This window comes from Perognathus longimembris, chromosome 3 (genome assembly GCF_023159225.1).
Source record: "Perognathus longimembris pacificus isolate PPM17 chromosome 3, ASM2315922v1, whole genome shotgun sequence".
NCBI classification, from domain to species: domain Eukaryota; kingdom Metazoa; phylum Chordata; class Mammalia; order Rodentia; family Heteromyidae; genus Perognathus; species Perognathus longimembris.
The window spans coordinates 77,415,230-77,431,071 of record NC_063163.1 but is presented as its reverse complement, the minus strand read 5'-3'; the positions used below and the strand labels follow the sequence as shown (position 1 = coordinate 77,431,071).

At 44.2% G+C, this 15,842-nt stretch overlaps 1 protein-coding gene across 2 annotated transcripts; it reads left to right on the top strand.

Annotated features, from left to right (window-relative positions):
- Positions 1–1,663: 1,663 nt before the first annotated feature.
- Positions 1,664–15,063, top strand: Ccdc117 (coiled-coil domain containing 117). 2 transcript variants are annotated; one of them, XM_048342721.1, is made up of 6 exons: positions 1,664–1,975; positions 2,523–2,573; positions 6,834–7,058; positions 8,226–8,363; positions 13,631–14,641; positions 14,678–15,063. In XM_048342721.1, exons 1-5 carry the CDS (start codon positions 1,794–1,796, stop codon positions 13,866–13,868), a joined length of 834 nt encoding a protein of 277 aa, XP_048198678.1. In that variant the 5' UTR covers positions 1,664–1,793; the 3' UTR covers positions 13,869–14,641; positions 14,678–15,063. The 2 variants fall into 2 exon arrangements, with proteins under 2 accessions (XP_048198678.1, XP_048198679.1); XM_048342722.1 differs by lacking the exons at positions 13,631–14,641; positions 14,678–15,063 and adding an exon at positions 9,095–9,585.
- Positions 15,064–15,842: the final 779 nt, after the last annotated feature.

The window sequence follows — 15,842 nt, the reverse complement described above, 5'->3', positions numbered from 1 at the left end:
TAACATTTTAGTACTTAATCATCTTCAGAAACTAATCACAGGTAACCTAAAAATATTTGGAGAATATCAGTACAATCTCTATCCCCTGGAAATTTACTGAAAACCCAAAGGAGTATTTTAAAAAAATACTTTCAGTGTTAGCAAATGTACTGATTACATGATGAGCTGCTTAGAAGGAGCAGATGAAAGGAAGGTTAGAAATCCTCTAAAAACCATTTTCATTCCTTCTTCATAGCAATGAAGCATGAAAGCAATCTCACCACAAAAAGAAATCAGGTCTGCAGTTATGTCAAACGTGTCAATGGAAGAACCTGAAACTTTCCCCTTACCAGACAGTTGTGGGGCCTCTCAGCAAACCATTTCATGGGGGATAAGTTGTAAAAGACACTGCTTCTCAATCATAGCTTCTGAGGTCAAAGAGATTACCTTTTTCTTTTTCCCTCTTCCAAACTTTCCCTTTTTGCCTAAAATCCAAGTTGAGTTTGACTTCAAAAATCCAGGAACCCTTTCAAGTGTTGCCTAACAAAGCCCTGGGGAGGTATGTTTCTAGTCTGAACTTTGGCAGCCCATCTGGATTACAGTTTTGATCAAATGATACAAACTGAGCATGCTCCCTCACCTGCTCCCTTCTGACACTCCCCTTTCCCACATAAGGCCTAATACAGTATCAGAAAAGCCAGACATTTCCATTAGTTCCTGACTGTCTTCCTAGTCTCTGGTGTCATGGACTGAAAGTTTGTGTCTTCAAGATAAAATTCATATTTTGAAGTCCTAACCTCTAGACTCTGTACATGGAGATGGAGAAGGAAAAGAAAGACAGAAGGAAAGAAAGGAGAGAGAGAGAGAGAAAGGAAGGAAGGAAGGAAGGAAGGAAGGAAGGAAGGAAGGAAGGAAGGAAGGAAGGAAGGAAGGAAGGAAGGAAGGAAGGAAGGGAGAAAGAAAGAAAGGAAGGAAGGAAGGGAGAAAGAGAGAGAGAGCGCCAGCCAGGCAACTGTGGCTTGCGCCAATAATCCTAGCTACTCAGGAGGATGAAATCTAGGGTCTCAGTTCAAAGCCAGCCCAGGCCCCCGAGGGACTCTTACCTCCAATAAAATACTCAGAAAAAAAGTGAGTGGCTCTGTGGCTCAAGTGGTAGAGAGCTAGCCTTGAGCACAAAGAGGCTCAAGGACAGTACCCAGGAAATTAGTTCAAGCCCCAGGAGTGGCAAAATAAAAATAAAAAAAATCAACAATCTGGGAAGGACTGCCTCAAGTGAGTCAAGGGGCAGCCATCCTGGCCTTTTGGTTTTGTTTTGTTTTGTTTTTGCATGGAGAGGAGGGGCAGAAGTGCAGCTTGAACTCAGGGCCTCAGCGCTGTTCTTAGCTTTTCCGCTGGTCTGGCATTCTACCACCTGAGTTTAAGCTCCACTTCCGTTTTGTTTTTTGTTTTTCGCTGGCTAGTTGGAGATAAAAGCCTAGTAGACTTTCCTGCACCGGTTAGCTTCGAACCGCGATCATCGTATCTCAGCTTCCAGAGTAGCTAGGATTGATTGCAGCAGGATTGAACCACGGTCGCTCCGCTCAGCCATTTTGTCCGCCAGGACTGCAACTCCCGGCATCCCTCGCGGCTACTCCACACAACAAATCCCGGCGTACCCCTGGGCGGCCTTGGGTGGAGAGTTCTAGAAGGCGTGACGTGGGTGTCGAAGCGGGCTTGGAAGCGGGCGCTGCTCGGCAGTGGTGGTAGCTGCTACTTTGGGGCCTGCGGACGGAGGCGGCCGGGGTCGCGGTCACAGCTCCCCGGTCTCGGTAGCCATGGCGGCGCTGGGCCGGCCCTTCAGCGGGCTCCCTCTGAGCGGCAGTTCCGAGTTCCTGCAGCCGACGCCGGCCTTCCCGGGCCGGGCCTTCCCACCGGGAGGCGACGGCCCCGAGCGGCTCCCGCGGCCGGGACCCCGCGCCGTCCCCGGCCACCCGGGCGGGAGCGCCGCGCGCGGACGGTGAGGACCACGCGGCACGCGTGACGGGCGGCTCGTTAACCGCGCCCGCGGCGGGGGGCGTCCGGGCCCCGCGTACAGCCGGGAAACTGATCCCCTGAGACGTTAACCGTAGATGGCGCCGCCCGGGAGTCCCGTTCGAACTTCCTCCGCGCCGGGCTGCGCGCCGCAGCGGGGAGACGCTGCCCCCGGAACCCGGGCGACCGGAGCCCGAGCGTCCCCGCCGCGCGACGCCCGGTGCCCCGGACTCCCGGGATTCCCGGCGTCTGGGGGCCCTCGCGGCCGCTGCCCTCGCGCAGCGTGGGCCCCCGAACGTGTCGAGCTCCTCTTCCTCTTTGCTTTGGCCGAATGACAACCGGACGCTCACATTTGGGGGTGTGGGTGTGTCGCCGTCGCCCAGCTCTCACTGACTTACTTGGGGACCCGAATCGTCCCACGCGCCGGGAACCGGCGACCGAACCCGGGTGATTGCAGCCGGAAAGACCGCGCTGAAAGCTGAAGCCCAAGTACCTTGCTCCATCCACTGACATTTGTTTGTTTGTTTCAACAGTATTTCCGTTCACTGTAAAAAGAAACACAAGCGAGAGGCTGAAGACGACGAGTAAGTTTCTGGCCATTCATACGACTAAGTCGCTGTTAACTTAACATGTATTATATCCAAAAGTTTAAGTGGAAAGGTAAAACGAGTTTATCTCTGGAAGAAGGCATTACAAACTAGGAATGTTGATTGACATTTCTTAGGAAAAAGCTGGCAGGCAAAGGGTAAATGATTGGTTATTCTTTTCCTTTCTATGCTTGTACTGGGGCTTGAACTCAGGGTCTGGCATTCTCACTTGGCTTTTTCCACTCAAGGTTGGCTCTCTACCAACATAGCCACACCCCCGCTTAGACTTTTTTGGTGTTTAATTGGAGATAAAGAGTCTCCAGGGCTGCGCCAGTGCTGGCTTTTGAATAGTGATTCTTAAGTCCCAGCTTCTTGAGTAGCTAGGATTGCAGCACTAAAATAGGATACATAATGAAAACATATTCTGCCTCCTAGTAATTCTTTCCAGAGACAGTCCTGTTACCTGTTCCTTATTTCTCCTTCAGAATATAATTTAAAACTGTATGAGTTTATGATTGCATATGCTTATGGTTTTTTACATTTCTAGAAACTATTCACACTGCAACACTTTTATTTTTACAGCCAGTCTCCTATTAATGGATTTCTATGTTACTTTTGTTTCCACTCCTTCTTTGTGCGTGTGCCTGTGTGTGTGCACATATGTACATGTACAAGCATGCACAAGCATGCCAGTCCTGAGCTTAAACTTGCCTGGGTACTGTCTGAGCATTTTATTTTTTTCTTGTCGGTTGTGGGGCTTGAACTCTGGACGTAGGTGCTATTCCTGAGCTCTTCAGCTCAAGGCACTCTACCATTTGAGCCACAGTGCCACTTCTGGTTGTCTGGTGGTTAATTGGAGATAAAAGACTTCCTGGGCTGGCTTTGAACTAAGATCCTCAGGAGCAGCTGGGATTATAGGTGTGAGCCACCAACACTGAGCTTTTTTGCTTAAGGCTTTAGCACTCTACTACTTGAGCCAAAGCTCCACTTCCAGCTTCTTTGGTCCTTAATTAGAAATAAGAGTTCAGGGACTTTCCTGCCTGGCCTAACTTCAAACTGCCATTCACAGTTTTCCACTTCCTGGGTAACTGTAATTATAGGTATGAGCCACAGACATCTGATTCTCTTGTTTCTTTTCTTTCAGTTATGAACAATTCTACCAACATCCATTCTTTTGAAGTTTTTGCAGGTTAATAGATTCCATAGTGTGGAATTATTAAATCTTTCCTTTTTTTTTTTTTTTTTTGCTAGTCCTGCAACTTGAACTCAGGGCCTGGATGCTGTCCCTAAGCCTCTTTGTGCTCAAGGCAACAGCACCACTTCTGGCTTTTTCTGAGTATTTTATTGGAGATAAGAGTCTCATAGACTTTTCTGCCCAGACTGGCTTTGAACCATGATTCTCAGATCTCAGTCTTCAAGTAGCAAGGATTATAGACATGAGTAGCTAGGATTACAGGTGTGAGCCACATATGTAAGTCTTTACATTTTGAATAAGAATTATTTCTAGCTTATACTCCTATTAGCAGTATAAATGTGACAACAGATGTGGTGTGCATCCTAGCACTCGGGAGTCTGAGGCGAGGAGGATTATGGCTTCTGGGACAGCAACAGTACAAACAGAGGCCCACACAAAGACATGCAACACAATGGCAATACCTGTATCTCCATCTTCTCACTTGATCTGGGTCTTTTGTTCTTTGTTGTTGTTTGTTTGTTTTTGTCTACTGGTGCTGGGGGTTAAATCAGCCTCACACTGACCAAATGGCTCATGCTTGTAATCCTAGCTACTAAGGAGGCTGAGATCTGAGGATCACGGTTCAAGGCCAGCCTAAGCAGGAGAGGCTGTGAGACTCTTGTCTCCAGAAAACCGGAAGTGGTGCTGTGGCTCAAGTGGTAGAGCGCTAGCTACCCTTGAGCTAAAGAGCTCAGGGACAAGCGTCCAGGCCCAGAGTATAAGCCTCATGACCAACAAAAAATATAGAGAGAGAGAGCTTGGCAGTCTTTCAGTAATAGGCTATTTGCTCAGCTAAAATTCTTACCACTTGAGCCATATGCTTCTGCTTTTCTGCCTTTACTTCCAACTTCTTGCTGCTTAATTGGAGATAAGAGTCAAGGACTTTGCTTACTGGCTTAGCTTCAAACCATGATCCTCAGATCTCAGCCTTATGAGCCCACAGTACCCAGCTTTGAATGTGTTTTAAGACTTAGGGTCAGGCCTGGGAGTTGAACTTAGGGCCTGGGTGCTGTTTTTTAGCTTCCCCCTCCCCCCAGTGCTGGTGTTCTACCTCTTGAACACATCTCTACTTTTGGCTTTTGGTGGTTAGATGTAAGAAACTCTAAAGACAAGTGCTGGTAGCTCAAGCCTGTAATCTTAGCTGCTTAAGAGGCTGAAATCTGAGGATCAAGCTTCAAGGTTCAAAGCCAGCCTGGGCAGGAAAAGAAAGCCCATGAGACTCATCTCCAATTAACCACCAAAAATAAGGGAAGTTGGACACTGGATCAAAGTGGTAGAGTCCTAGCCTTGACCAAAAATCTCAAGGACAGTGCCCAGGCCCCTAGTTCAAGTCCTGAGGCTTGAACTTAGGGTTCCCACACTGCCCCTAAGCTTTTTTGCTGTATTGCTCTACAGATTGAGTCACAGCTCATCTTTTTCTTTTTCTTCTTCTTCTTTTTTTTTTTTTTTTTTTTTTTTGCCAGTCCTGGGACTTGAGCTCAGGGCCTAGGCACTGTCCCTCTTTTTGCTCAAGGCTACTGGTCTGGCTAGCATGCTACTACCATTTGAGCCACAGCGCCACTTCCCGCTTTTTCTGTATATGTGGTGCTGAGGAATCAAACCCAGAGCTTCATGCATGCTAGGCAAGCACTCTACTACTAAGCCACATTCCCAGCCATACTTTGGCCTTTTTGCTAGTTAATTGGAAAGAAGAGTTTCAGGGCCTTTCCTGCCCAGGCTGGCTTTAAACAATAATCCTCAAGCCTCAGCCTCCTGAGTAGATTACAGGTATGAGCCACTAAACACCCACCTAAAATTAATGTTTTACAAGAATTACTTTTTTTTTTTTCTGCGTTCCAAAACCATTTACTTTTTTTATTCACTCAAGACTGAGCCCCAAGGCCTTGTGCATGACAGGCAAATGGTAAATCATCAAAAAAAAATTATATCATTAAAACAGTTCAAACATACATGGGGCCGGCTTATAAGCCTAGCTACTAAGGAGGCTAAGTCCTGAGGGGACCACTTTGAAGTAAAACCATCTGTGGCAGACAGAATAGGGAGACTCTTGGATGTGACAGTATGGTTCTAGTGGTAGAGCTCCAGCTGTTGGGAGGGATGGTGGGAAGCCTTGATAGAAAAAGAAGAGCAAGAGGCCCAGAGTTCAAGCCTACACACATGAGCACACACAAGTATTCAAATATTACATAAATATTGGTAGACTTTTTTTTTTTACACTATATATGCGTCTCCATATGTAGTCTAAACTGCCCCTGAAATTATCATCCTCCTGCCTTAGCCTTGCTAAGATTACCAAGTATCATCACATCCTAAGCTTTTTTTTCTTCTTTTTTTTTTGGTTAGTTTGGGGGCTTGAACCTTGGGGCCTGGTCATGCTGTCCCTGAGCTGTTTTGCTCAAGGCTATAGCACTTGAGCCACAGCGGCCACTTCTGGCCATTTTCTATATATGTGGTGCTGAGTAACCGAACCCACAGCTTCATGTATGTGAAGCTAGCACTCTACCAGTAGACCATACAGCTCCCATACAGAATTCTTATGAGACTGACGTGCTGCCTACTGCGCTAAGGAGGCAGATCCATACAGATTTTTTAAAAGGAAAAAGAATAGGGTGATTATCTATTTTACTTCGGATAACTTTTAGCTAATGCCGGACTTGTCATAGTGCTTGCAAATACTAGTTCAAATTCTCTAAGGAAAGCCAGGCATGGGTGGCTCACACCTGTAATCCTAGCTATTCAGGAGCATAGGATATGAGGATTGTAATTCAAAGCAAGCCCTGGCAGGAAAGTCTGAGACTCTTACCTCCAGTTAACCACCAAAAAACTGGAAGTAAAGCTTTAGTTCAAGGTGGTAGAGAGCTAACCTTGAGCATAAAAACAGCTCAGGGATAGTGTACAGGGTCTGAGTTCAAGCCCCATGACAGGAATAAAGGCATGATTTTCCATCTCAATTCACACTGTCCAAACAGCTGGAGTCCCTTGATTAGATGTAGAGATGATATTTCCTTCCTCCATTTTTCCAGTTGTCCAGTAAGAAAGAAACGACTGACTGAGGCAGACCTCTGTGCTGGTGGTAATGCATGGATTCTCTGCACACATCAGGATGTGGAGTGTCACCCAGGAAACCTGTGCTCTAGTGGCCTTTCTGTGCCTGGCATGATGGATGCTGCTTGTGAAGAAATGGATCAGACCATTGGAGAACCTCAGTGTGAGGCAGCTCGAAGGAGGCTTCAGGAAATTGAGGACAGGTAAGTGGTACTCAGCTGCCAGGCCTATGTAATAGCTAATTTGGTTAATCATTTGGTAATACCTTGATCCTCAACCTCATAAAAATCAGAGTATTCAAATTATACACTTTAGGGCTGGGATGTAGCTCAGTGGCAAAGCACTTGCCTAGCAAGTGCAACGTCCTGGGTTTGATCCTTGATCCCCAGTACTAAAAAAGAAAACACAAAAAAATACAGTTAAAAAAAAAACCCAACCAAATTATACACTTTAAAGTGAATTCTCATAGAACTGTTATAAACTATGTCATTCATGTATAAATGTGGATATTTGCTTTGGGGGGGGCATTCCTGGGGCTTGGACACTCTACCACTTGAGCCATAGTGCCACCTTTGGCTTTTGCTGTTTATATGGTAGTGAGGAATCGAACCCAGTGCTTCATGCATGCTAGGCAAGCACTCTACCACAAAGCCACATTCTGAGATGGATTTTTTTTTTGGTAAGATAGTTCTCTTAAACACTCTTCTTCAAATATGACTCCATTGTTTGTAAACCTCTTTTGTTTAATGAAGTATTGGACACTTCTTCTGTTTATACCTTTTTATCCTCATTATTTTTGGGTTTTTTTGCCAGTCCTGGGGGGTGAACTCAGGGCCTGAGCACTGTCTCCGTCTTCCTTTTGCTCAAGGATAGCACTCTACCACTTGAGCCATAGCGCCACTTCGGGCTTTTTCTGTTTATATGGTGCTGAGAAACCAAACCCAGGGCTTCATGCATGCAAGGCAAGCAAGCACTCTGCTGCTAAGTCACATTCCCAGTCTTGTCCTTTCATTATTTTTCGTCAAGATACAGCCTCATTTAATCTTTAACCGTAGCACTGTTGCTTATATCTTTTTTTTTTTTTTTAAACCAGTCCTGGGGCTTGAATTCAGGATAAGGTCCCTGGCCCTGAGTTTCTTTTGTTCAAGGCTAGCACTCTACAACTTGAACCACAGCGCCAATTCTGGCTTTTTCTGTTTATGTACAAGGATTTGATCCCAGGGCTTCATGCATGTGAGGCAAGCACTCTACCACTAAGCCACACTTCCTGTCTATCCTTTTTTATTTTTTTAAATTTTCCCAGTTACTAGAAGAATATGTAATAGTTTGATCAAATATTTTTCCCATTTCTGCCCATTTCATTTACTTAGGATAATTGATGAAGATGAGGAAGTTGAAGCTGACAGAAATGTTAACCATCTCCCTAGTCTTGTCCTTTCTGATACCATGAAAACAGGTTTGAAGAGAGAATTTGATGAAGTCTTTACAAAGAAGATGATTGAGTCTATGTAAGTTTTGGTACCTGATTTCCATTTAATTATGATTTTTCATGGCCAACTCATTATGTCTACATAAAGATCTTCATATTGTATTAACCAAGAAAGTAAAAGGACAGTAGCTGCGATATTTAACCTGGTTTGGTTTCTTCCTGACTCATTTTGGGTGAGCAGACCGCTGTGTAAGCATGAGTTTCAAGTATGCAGGAGTGACCTCCTCGCCTACTTTTTTTTTTTTTGGCCAGTCGTGGGCCTTGGACTCAGGGCCTGAGCACTGTCCCTGGCTTCTTCCCGCTCAAGGCTAGCACTCCGCCACTTGAGCCACAGCGCCGCTTCTGGCCGTTTTTCTGTATATGTGGTGCTGGGGAATCGAACCTAGGGCCTTGTGTATCCGAGGCAGGCACTCTTGCCACTAGGCTATATCCCCAGCCCTCCTCGCCTACTTTTAAGATCCTACTGTAGTTTTTTTTTTTTTTTTGGCCAGTCCTGGGGCTTGGACTCAGGGCCTGAGCACTGTCCCTGGCTTCTTTTTGCTCAAGGCTAGCACTCTGCCACTTAAGCCACAGCGCCACTTCTGGCCGTTTTCTGTATATGTGGTGCTGGGGAATTGAACCCAGGGCCTCATGTATACGAGGCAAGCACTTTTGCCACTAGGCCATATCCCCAGCCCCCTACTGTAGTATTTGGGAAAGGGAGAAATTAGCAAGAGGGAGCCTATTCTCTTTATGGTTTATCTGTTTCAGGTATCTAGAAACCATTGAGACAAAGAAAATGATGTTTCAGCCACCAGAGTAATTACCATTAAGGCCACAAACAAATCCCTTCAGACCCTCTACCAGCGGTTTTTTTTGTGTCTGTGTGTTTTTTGTTGTTGTCTTTGCTGGTACAAGGGCTTGAACTCAGGACCTCCTACTCCCACTCAAGTCTTAGAGTTTTCTGCCTGAGATGCCTTCACTGGTCCTCAAGGGTTCAGCCTCTTGAGTTGCTAGGATTATAGGCATGAGCTACCTGTACCCAGCTTAGGAGAGCGTTTTCTCTTAATTTAAAACATAGTTTAGTGAGCACAATTGTCTGGTTTCCTAGATCATCAGAGTAGAAACTACAAGTGAAAATCCAGTTGTATGACTACAGCCATAGGGAGGGCTGGGAATGTGGCTAAGTGGTAGAATGTTTGTCTAGCATGCTTGAAGCCCTGAGTTCAATTCCTGAGTACCTCATACACAGAAAAAGCCAGAAGTGGTGCTGTGGCTCAAGTGGTAGAGTGCTAGCCTTGAGCAAAAAGAAGCTCAGTGACAGAGCCCAGGCCCTGAGCTCAAGCCCCAGGACTAGCAAAAAAAAAAAAAAAAAACAGGATAAGGGAAGAAACTAGAAAGCAGACACCTGGGGGTTCCAGGCACCATGGCTCAAGCCTGGAGGTAGAGATAGAGATCTAAGAAGTGAGGTCTGAGGCCATACTGAGCAAAAAGTTCAACAGACTTGATCTCAACCAATACCTTGGTTGTGTGGCACATACCTGTTATCACAGCTGTAGAGGAAGCACAAGTAGGAGGATTGGTGGGGCACATCTGTTATCCTGGTGACCCAGGTAAGCACAAGTTGGATCACAGCCCAGACCAACCTGAACATTTTTTTTAAAAAAGGAGACCTTACCTCATGCAAAAAAGGAAACGGTCAAATTATATAGTACTCTAGGCATACACAGTGAGACCAAAGAAGAATACTTTTAGGGAAAGGAACACAAAGGCACAATGCCTATGTGCATCTGATCATAAAAAATAATTATCAAAAAGAACTCCAGGGCTGGGAATGTGGCTTAGTGGTAAGAGTGCTTGCCTAGCATGCATGGAGCCCTGGGTTCAATTCCTCAGCTCCACCTAACCAGAAAAAGCTGGAAGTGGCTCTGTGGCTCAAGTGGTCGAGTGCTAGCCTTGAGCAAAAAGAAGCCAGGGACTGCGCCCAGGTCCTGAGTTTAAGAATGGCAACAACAAAAAAATGAACTCCAGAAAATGGAAACGGGTGATTTTTTTTTTCTTTGTTGCTGTTTTTGTTCTCTTTTAGTTTAGTTTGTTTGTTAATCTGTTTCTGGTAGGGTAAAGGTGAACATAGAAATGGAGGGACAGCGGGTAAACAAATGCAGCTTTGGTTTTCAGTGGATATGGTTGAAAATTAACTACACAACTTGTAGCTAGAGATAGGAAGAATAAACTAGGAGACAATAAAGGAAGGGATAACACTGTCCAAAAACAATTTACTCTACTTGATTTACCTAATACTTTTGTACATCACCTTTATAATAATTTTTTGCATACTTTTTTTTTTTTTTTGCCAGTCCTGGGGCTTGGACTCAGGACCTGAGCACTGTCCCTGGCTTCTTTATGCTCAAGGCTAGCACTCTGCCACTTGAGCCACAGCGCCACTTCTGGCCATTTTCTGTATATGTGGTGCTGGGGAATTGAACCCAGGGCCTCATGTATATGAGGCAAGCACTCTTGCCACTAGGCCATATCCCCAGCCCCCATACTTACTTTTTTACATTGAGTTTGAGTTACTACATAAATTTGACTACACATTTTAACCTTCACAGTGATGAAAATTAACAATCTACCCTCATAGCTTACGAAGTCTATGAACTTTCACAATAAAACCATTTCTTCCATTCCAGGTGATATGTACATTACGTTCCTCCTGTTTAGTAACATCTGTTCCCTCTTTCTCATTCTCTCCGCCCCATCCCCACCTATGAGTTACTCATCAATGTCCAGTGTAGCTGATGGTCCCCTCTGCTATATTATTTTTTTTCACCTGCTTTCCTCTCATTCTGTACCCTCCCAGCTTCCCTGGAGTATGCTCATGTATATCCCATATATGAGGTATGGAATATAGAGTCATCTAAAAATAATAGGACATTTTCAGTTGAGGACCCTTGTTTCCTTATCTCTGGGGTATCTAAGAGGTGCTTGGGTCTTGCTATTTGGTGTTTTATAATAATTTTTTAAATTAAAAAAAAAGGAGGTGGAGTTAGGCACTGGTAGCTCACACCTATTACCCTAGCTACTCAGAAGGCTGAGATCTGAGGATTGTGACTCAAAGCCAAACAGGGCAGGAAGGAAAGTCCATGAGACTCTTACCTCCAATTAACCACCAAAAAGCTGAAAAGTGGCTCAAGTGATAGAATACTAGCCTTGAGTACAAAAGCCAAGGGATAGTCCCCAAGTCCTGAGTTCAAGCCCCAGAACCAGCACTAAAAATAAAAAAGATGTGGTTCAAGTCTAGGTAGGGCATGGACCTAGCAAATACAAGGCCCTGAGCTCAATTCCCACTTACCCCCACCCCCTTCCCAGCAAAGTGGTAAGCTGAAAACAGCTTAGTCTCACAGCCCAGAAGATCTCTAATCATGGGGCTAGGAATCTGGCCTAGTGGCGAGAATGCTTGCCTCGTATATATGAAGCCCTGGGTTCAATTCCTCAGCACCACATATATAGAAAAAAGTCCAGAAGTGGCACTGTGGCTCAAGTGGCAGAATGCTAACCTTGAGCAAAAAGAAGCCAGGGACAGTGCTCAGGCCCTGAGTCCAAGCCCTAGAACTGGCAAAAAAATAAAAAATAAATAAAGAAAATAAAGTAATAAAAAGATCTCCAGGGCTGGGAATATAGCCTAGTGGCAAGAGTGCCTGCCTCAGATACACGAGGCCCTAGGTTCGATTCCCCAGCACCACATATACAGAAAACGGCCAGAAGCGGCGCTGTGGCTCAAGTGGCAGAGTGCTAGCCTTGAGCGGGAAGAAGCCAGGGACAGTGCTCAGGCCCTGAGTCCAAGGCCCAGGACTGGCCAAAAAAAAAAAAAAAAAGATCTCCAGTTATGATCTAAAGTACCATTTTGGGATTGCCTAGAAAAGACAAAATAAGCTTGGTACCAATAAAACTTGGTATGTACTTGTTAAGTTTCAGGTATTTGAGGATTACACTTCAGTAGCTGCCAAAGAGTTTGGGACACTGTCTTCAGACAAGTGGAAATAATTTGTACTCGGGTTTAGCTGCTTCTTGGAGAGTCCCAAGCCCTAGCTTGAGTTTATAATTAATCAGCCCTGAGAGTGGGTAAATAATTTTGCCAAACCCAGCAGGTCACATTGCCCTCCAGCTTAAATCAGGAATGACCACTCTAGCCTTTGACAGTCTTCCTCCCTTCCTCCCCATCACCCTTTTTTTTTTTTTTTTTAAACTTCCCTCTGTTGGACAGATTTCCCCACCATAGGGATTAGGAGAAAAAAAATGATTGGGTTTGGCATAATTTTGGTTTAACTCCAAAGCATTATACTTAACTGTACATTCATAATAATTCAATATAGGGCAGTCACTACAGAGTTATGAGGATAACTCAGTGATACACCACAAAACCAAAAAAAGCAGCCCATAGTCATGCTAATGAAAAATAACAAGATTACATCAAACCAAGGGGTAATTATCCTTTTTATGTTGAATGTTTATATTGGGGTGGGGGCGCCCCAGTCCTGGGGCTTGAACTCTGGCCTGGACATTGTCCCCTGAGGTTTTAGGTTTAGCATTCTGGTAGGTCGTGGGGCTTGAACTCTGGATCTAGGTGCTGTCCCTGAGCTCTTTGGCTCAAGGCTAGCATTCTTCCACTTTGAGCCACAGTGCCACTTCCGGCTTTCTGGTGGTTACTTGTTTATGAGTCTCATGGACTTACCTGCCCACGCTGGCTTTGAACTACCATCCTCAGATCCCAGCCTCCTGAGTAGCTAGGATTACAGGCATGAGCCACCAGCACCTGGCCTGTCCCTGAGGTGTTTTTTGCTCAAGAATAGCACTCTGCGACTTAAGCCACAGCTCCACTTCTGGCTTTTTAGTTGTCTTATTGGAGGTAAGAGTCTCACAGATTTTCCTGCCTAGACTAGCTTTAAATTGCAATCCTCAGATTTCAGCCTCATGAGTAGTTAGGGTTCCAGGTGTGAGCCACCCAGTGTCCTGCATATTTCACTTTTAATCATAGCAGCATCATTACAGCTAGTTGGAAATATGGCTCAGAAGTAGATGACTTATATGTGTGAGGCTCTGAGTTAAATCCCAGTTTTGCAGAAAAAATATTTTTTTTAATTTGGGTGACCTTTTTAAAAGACTAATTTGAATTGTCTTTAAGTCACCTGTGTAGGAATTGTTAGTTCATAACTATAAGGCATTAGATTTTCCACACTAGCTTTTCAGCATACAGCTTTTATTTCTGTGTCCTAACCTTTTGGTAAAAATGTGTGTTTTGTATCTTAGGAGCCGGCCTTCCATGGAGCTTGTGCTCTGGAAACCTCTTCCTGAACTCCTTTCTGATAAGCCAAAGCCATCATGTAATGCTAAGAAATTCACCGGAGAAAGCCACACTAAGCTTGTAGCTCCTGGCACTGCCTTCCCACAGAGAACTGAACTGTTCTTGGAACCTTGGCAAACAGGAATGCCACTTTACAATAGTTTGGAAACTGCTGCTAGCACAGAAGAAGAGATGGAACTCTAGAAATCAGTTTCTTACACTAATTTGTCAAATGTTAGGAGGTTCCTAAGTTTAGTAGTGAGCCTGTTTGCAAATTATAGGGACTTGAAAGTTTTATGAAACGGGTGTAATATCTCCACCTGTAGTTTGGGGTGAGACTCTCATTTTGGGTAGCCATGTTTTGAATTCAACTTTTGCCAAGGAAGCTTGTCTCAAGGGAAAAGTTTTCTAATGGGCATATTAAAGGACTACTAGCTTAAAGTCTCTTTAAAGGCAAGCATAGAAGCTGTAAGGGTAACAGTCTTCTGTCACATTGCCTAAGCCATTCATACACTTAGCACTCCTGAGTTGGAAAAGTGTAAGGCGTTCCTACCTACTACCACCCTGCTCTGATTGTTGACTCCTTGCAGGAGAGATGAAGCAGTAGCTTAAGCCTCTTGGTAATAAGTTTAACAAAGGCCTATGCAGATGGTCTGTCATTCAACATAGCTATATTGATTGAGCAGCCAACAGCATGTCAGCTCTCCTCTTAGCCTAAAAAATGCAATGAAGCGTTCTAAGAGGTTTGTCCTGTGCTACTGTTGTCTCTTTTGCATAAATGATAAGTCTGTTCAGTAATGTTTACAACTCAAATAACTTTGATAGTATAAAGGAATCTAAGGCAAGCCATCTTCAAGTTGACCACAGAAAGAAGCATTCTTTCATGAATCCTAAGGAAGCACTTTGTCAGCTATAACCAACATTGGTAACTTCCGTAGTTTAAAAAGAGAAAAGTGATATTGGTATTAACAAGTTCAGTTTCTAAATGTTATTCTTGAAAATGGAATGATTAGCCAAGAATGTATAGGCAAGTAACATTAAGACTTAAATGGAAATTTGTCAATTCGGTGCTTAAATTTGTGCAGTAAGCCTAATAGAAGTGGAGAATGGATTTCTGCTAGCAAGAAATCTTAACCTCCTTGAGTATCTAAACCTGTCTTCAGGTGTCCTTTAGGAAAAACCAGGATTACAATCGAATTTCTCAGGAAGAGCTCATTGGTGTGAACGGGACTCAGTACAAGGTAAAGAGACAGATCCTTACTGCTGTGGGACATTCACTACAAGATAAAAAGTAAGTGTAATAGTGGCCCTTTATCACAGCAGGGACTGCTCCAGTTCTAATTAGCTTTCTGGATATATATATATATATATTTTTTTTTTTTTCCTGCTTTGTAGGAGGGAAAAAAAATGTTTTCTGCCAAGTAGAGGTGAATTTTTAGAAACCAGCTTCCTGGCAGTTTTGAAACCCATGCTGAAATCCCTCCCCTTGTCACAGTGGTGCAGAGGTGACCAGTCTGTTCATTGGACTGTTTCTTCTGCTCTCTGCCTGTTGTTCCTGCTCTCTGTTTCTGTCTGGATAGTCAGGAAAAGATTTAATGTTTAATATTTAAACAAAATATTTAATGTCTACACAGTAAAATTCTTCACACTTCAAACCAGTATTTATACCAGTTGGAAACCAGCCAACAGTTTTTTAATCTCAGACATAGAGATGAATGGAAACTGTATTCTGTTAAGATATGCACGTGTTTGATTCATGCTGCCTTGAGGTCATTATTTAATGGGACCAACTTGTGATATTGATAGTCTTAAAGAAATCTCCATGCTGAAAAGTTGCAGTCCAATTCAAAACCATGAAGGGTCTGAGTCCCAGTGTTAAGAGTGGGAAGAGAGACAGCTTTCCAAACCCTAAGCACACCAAGATTGTCTTCTGTAGCCATTGTTGGATGGGCCTCTCTTCAAAAGTCTACACCATGGGAAGGAGAATCCTAAAAAGCTTTGATGGAATTGGTCAGTATAGGAAGGAACTGAGATTATGGGAACAAAAACCCAAGCAGAATTTGTTTCAGGTGGCATCTGACATCATCCTCTCTACAGGACAGTGAATGCTTATCTTGCACATATTTGTGACAGTTGGCTTGTGGTGCTTATTCATCTGAGCCATCTCCACAGTCCCAA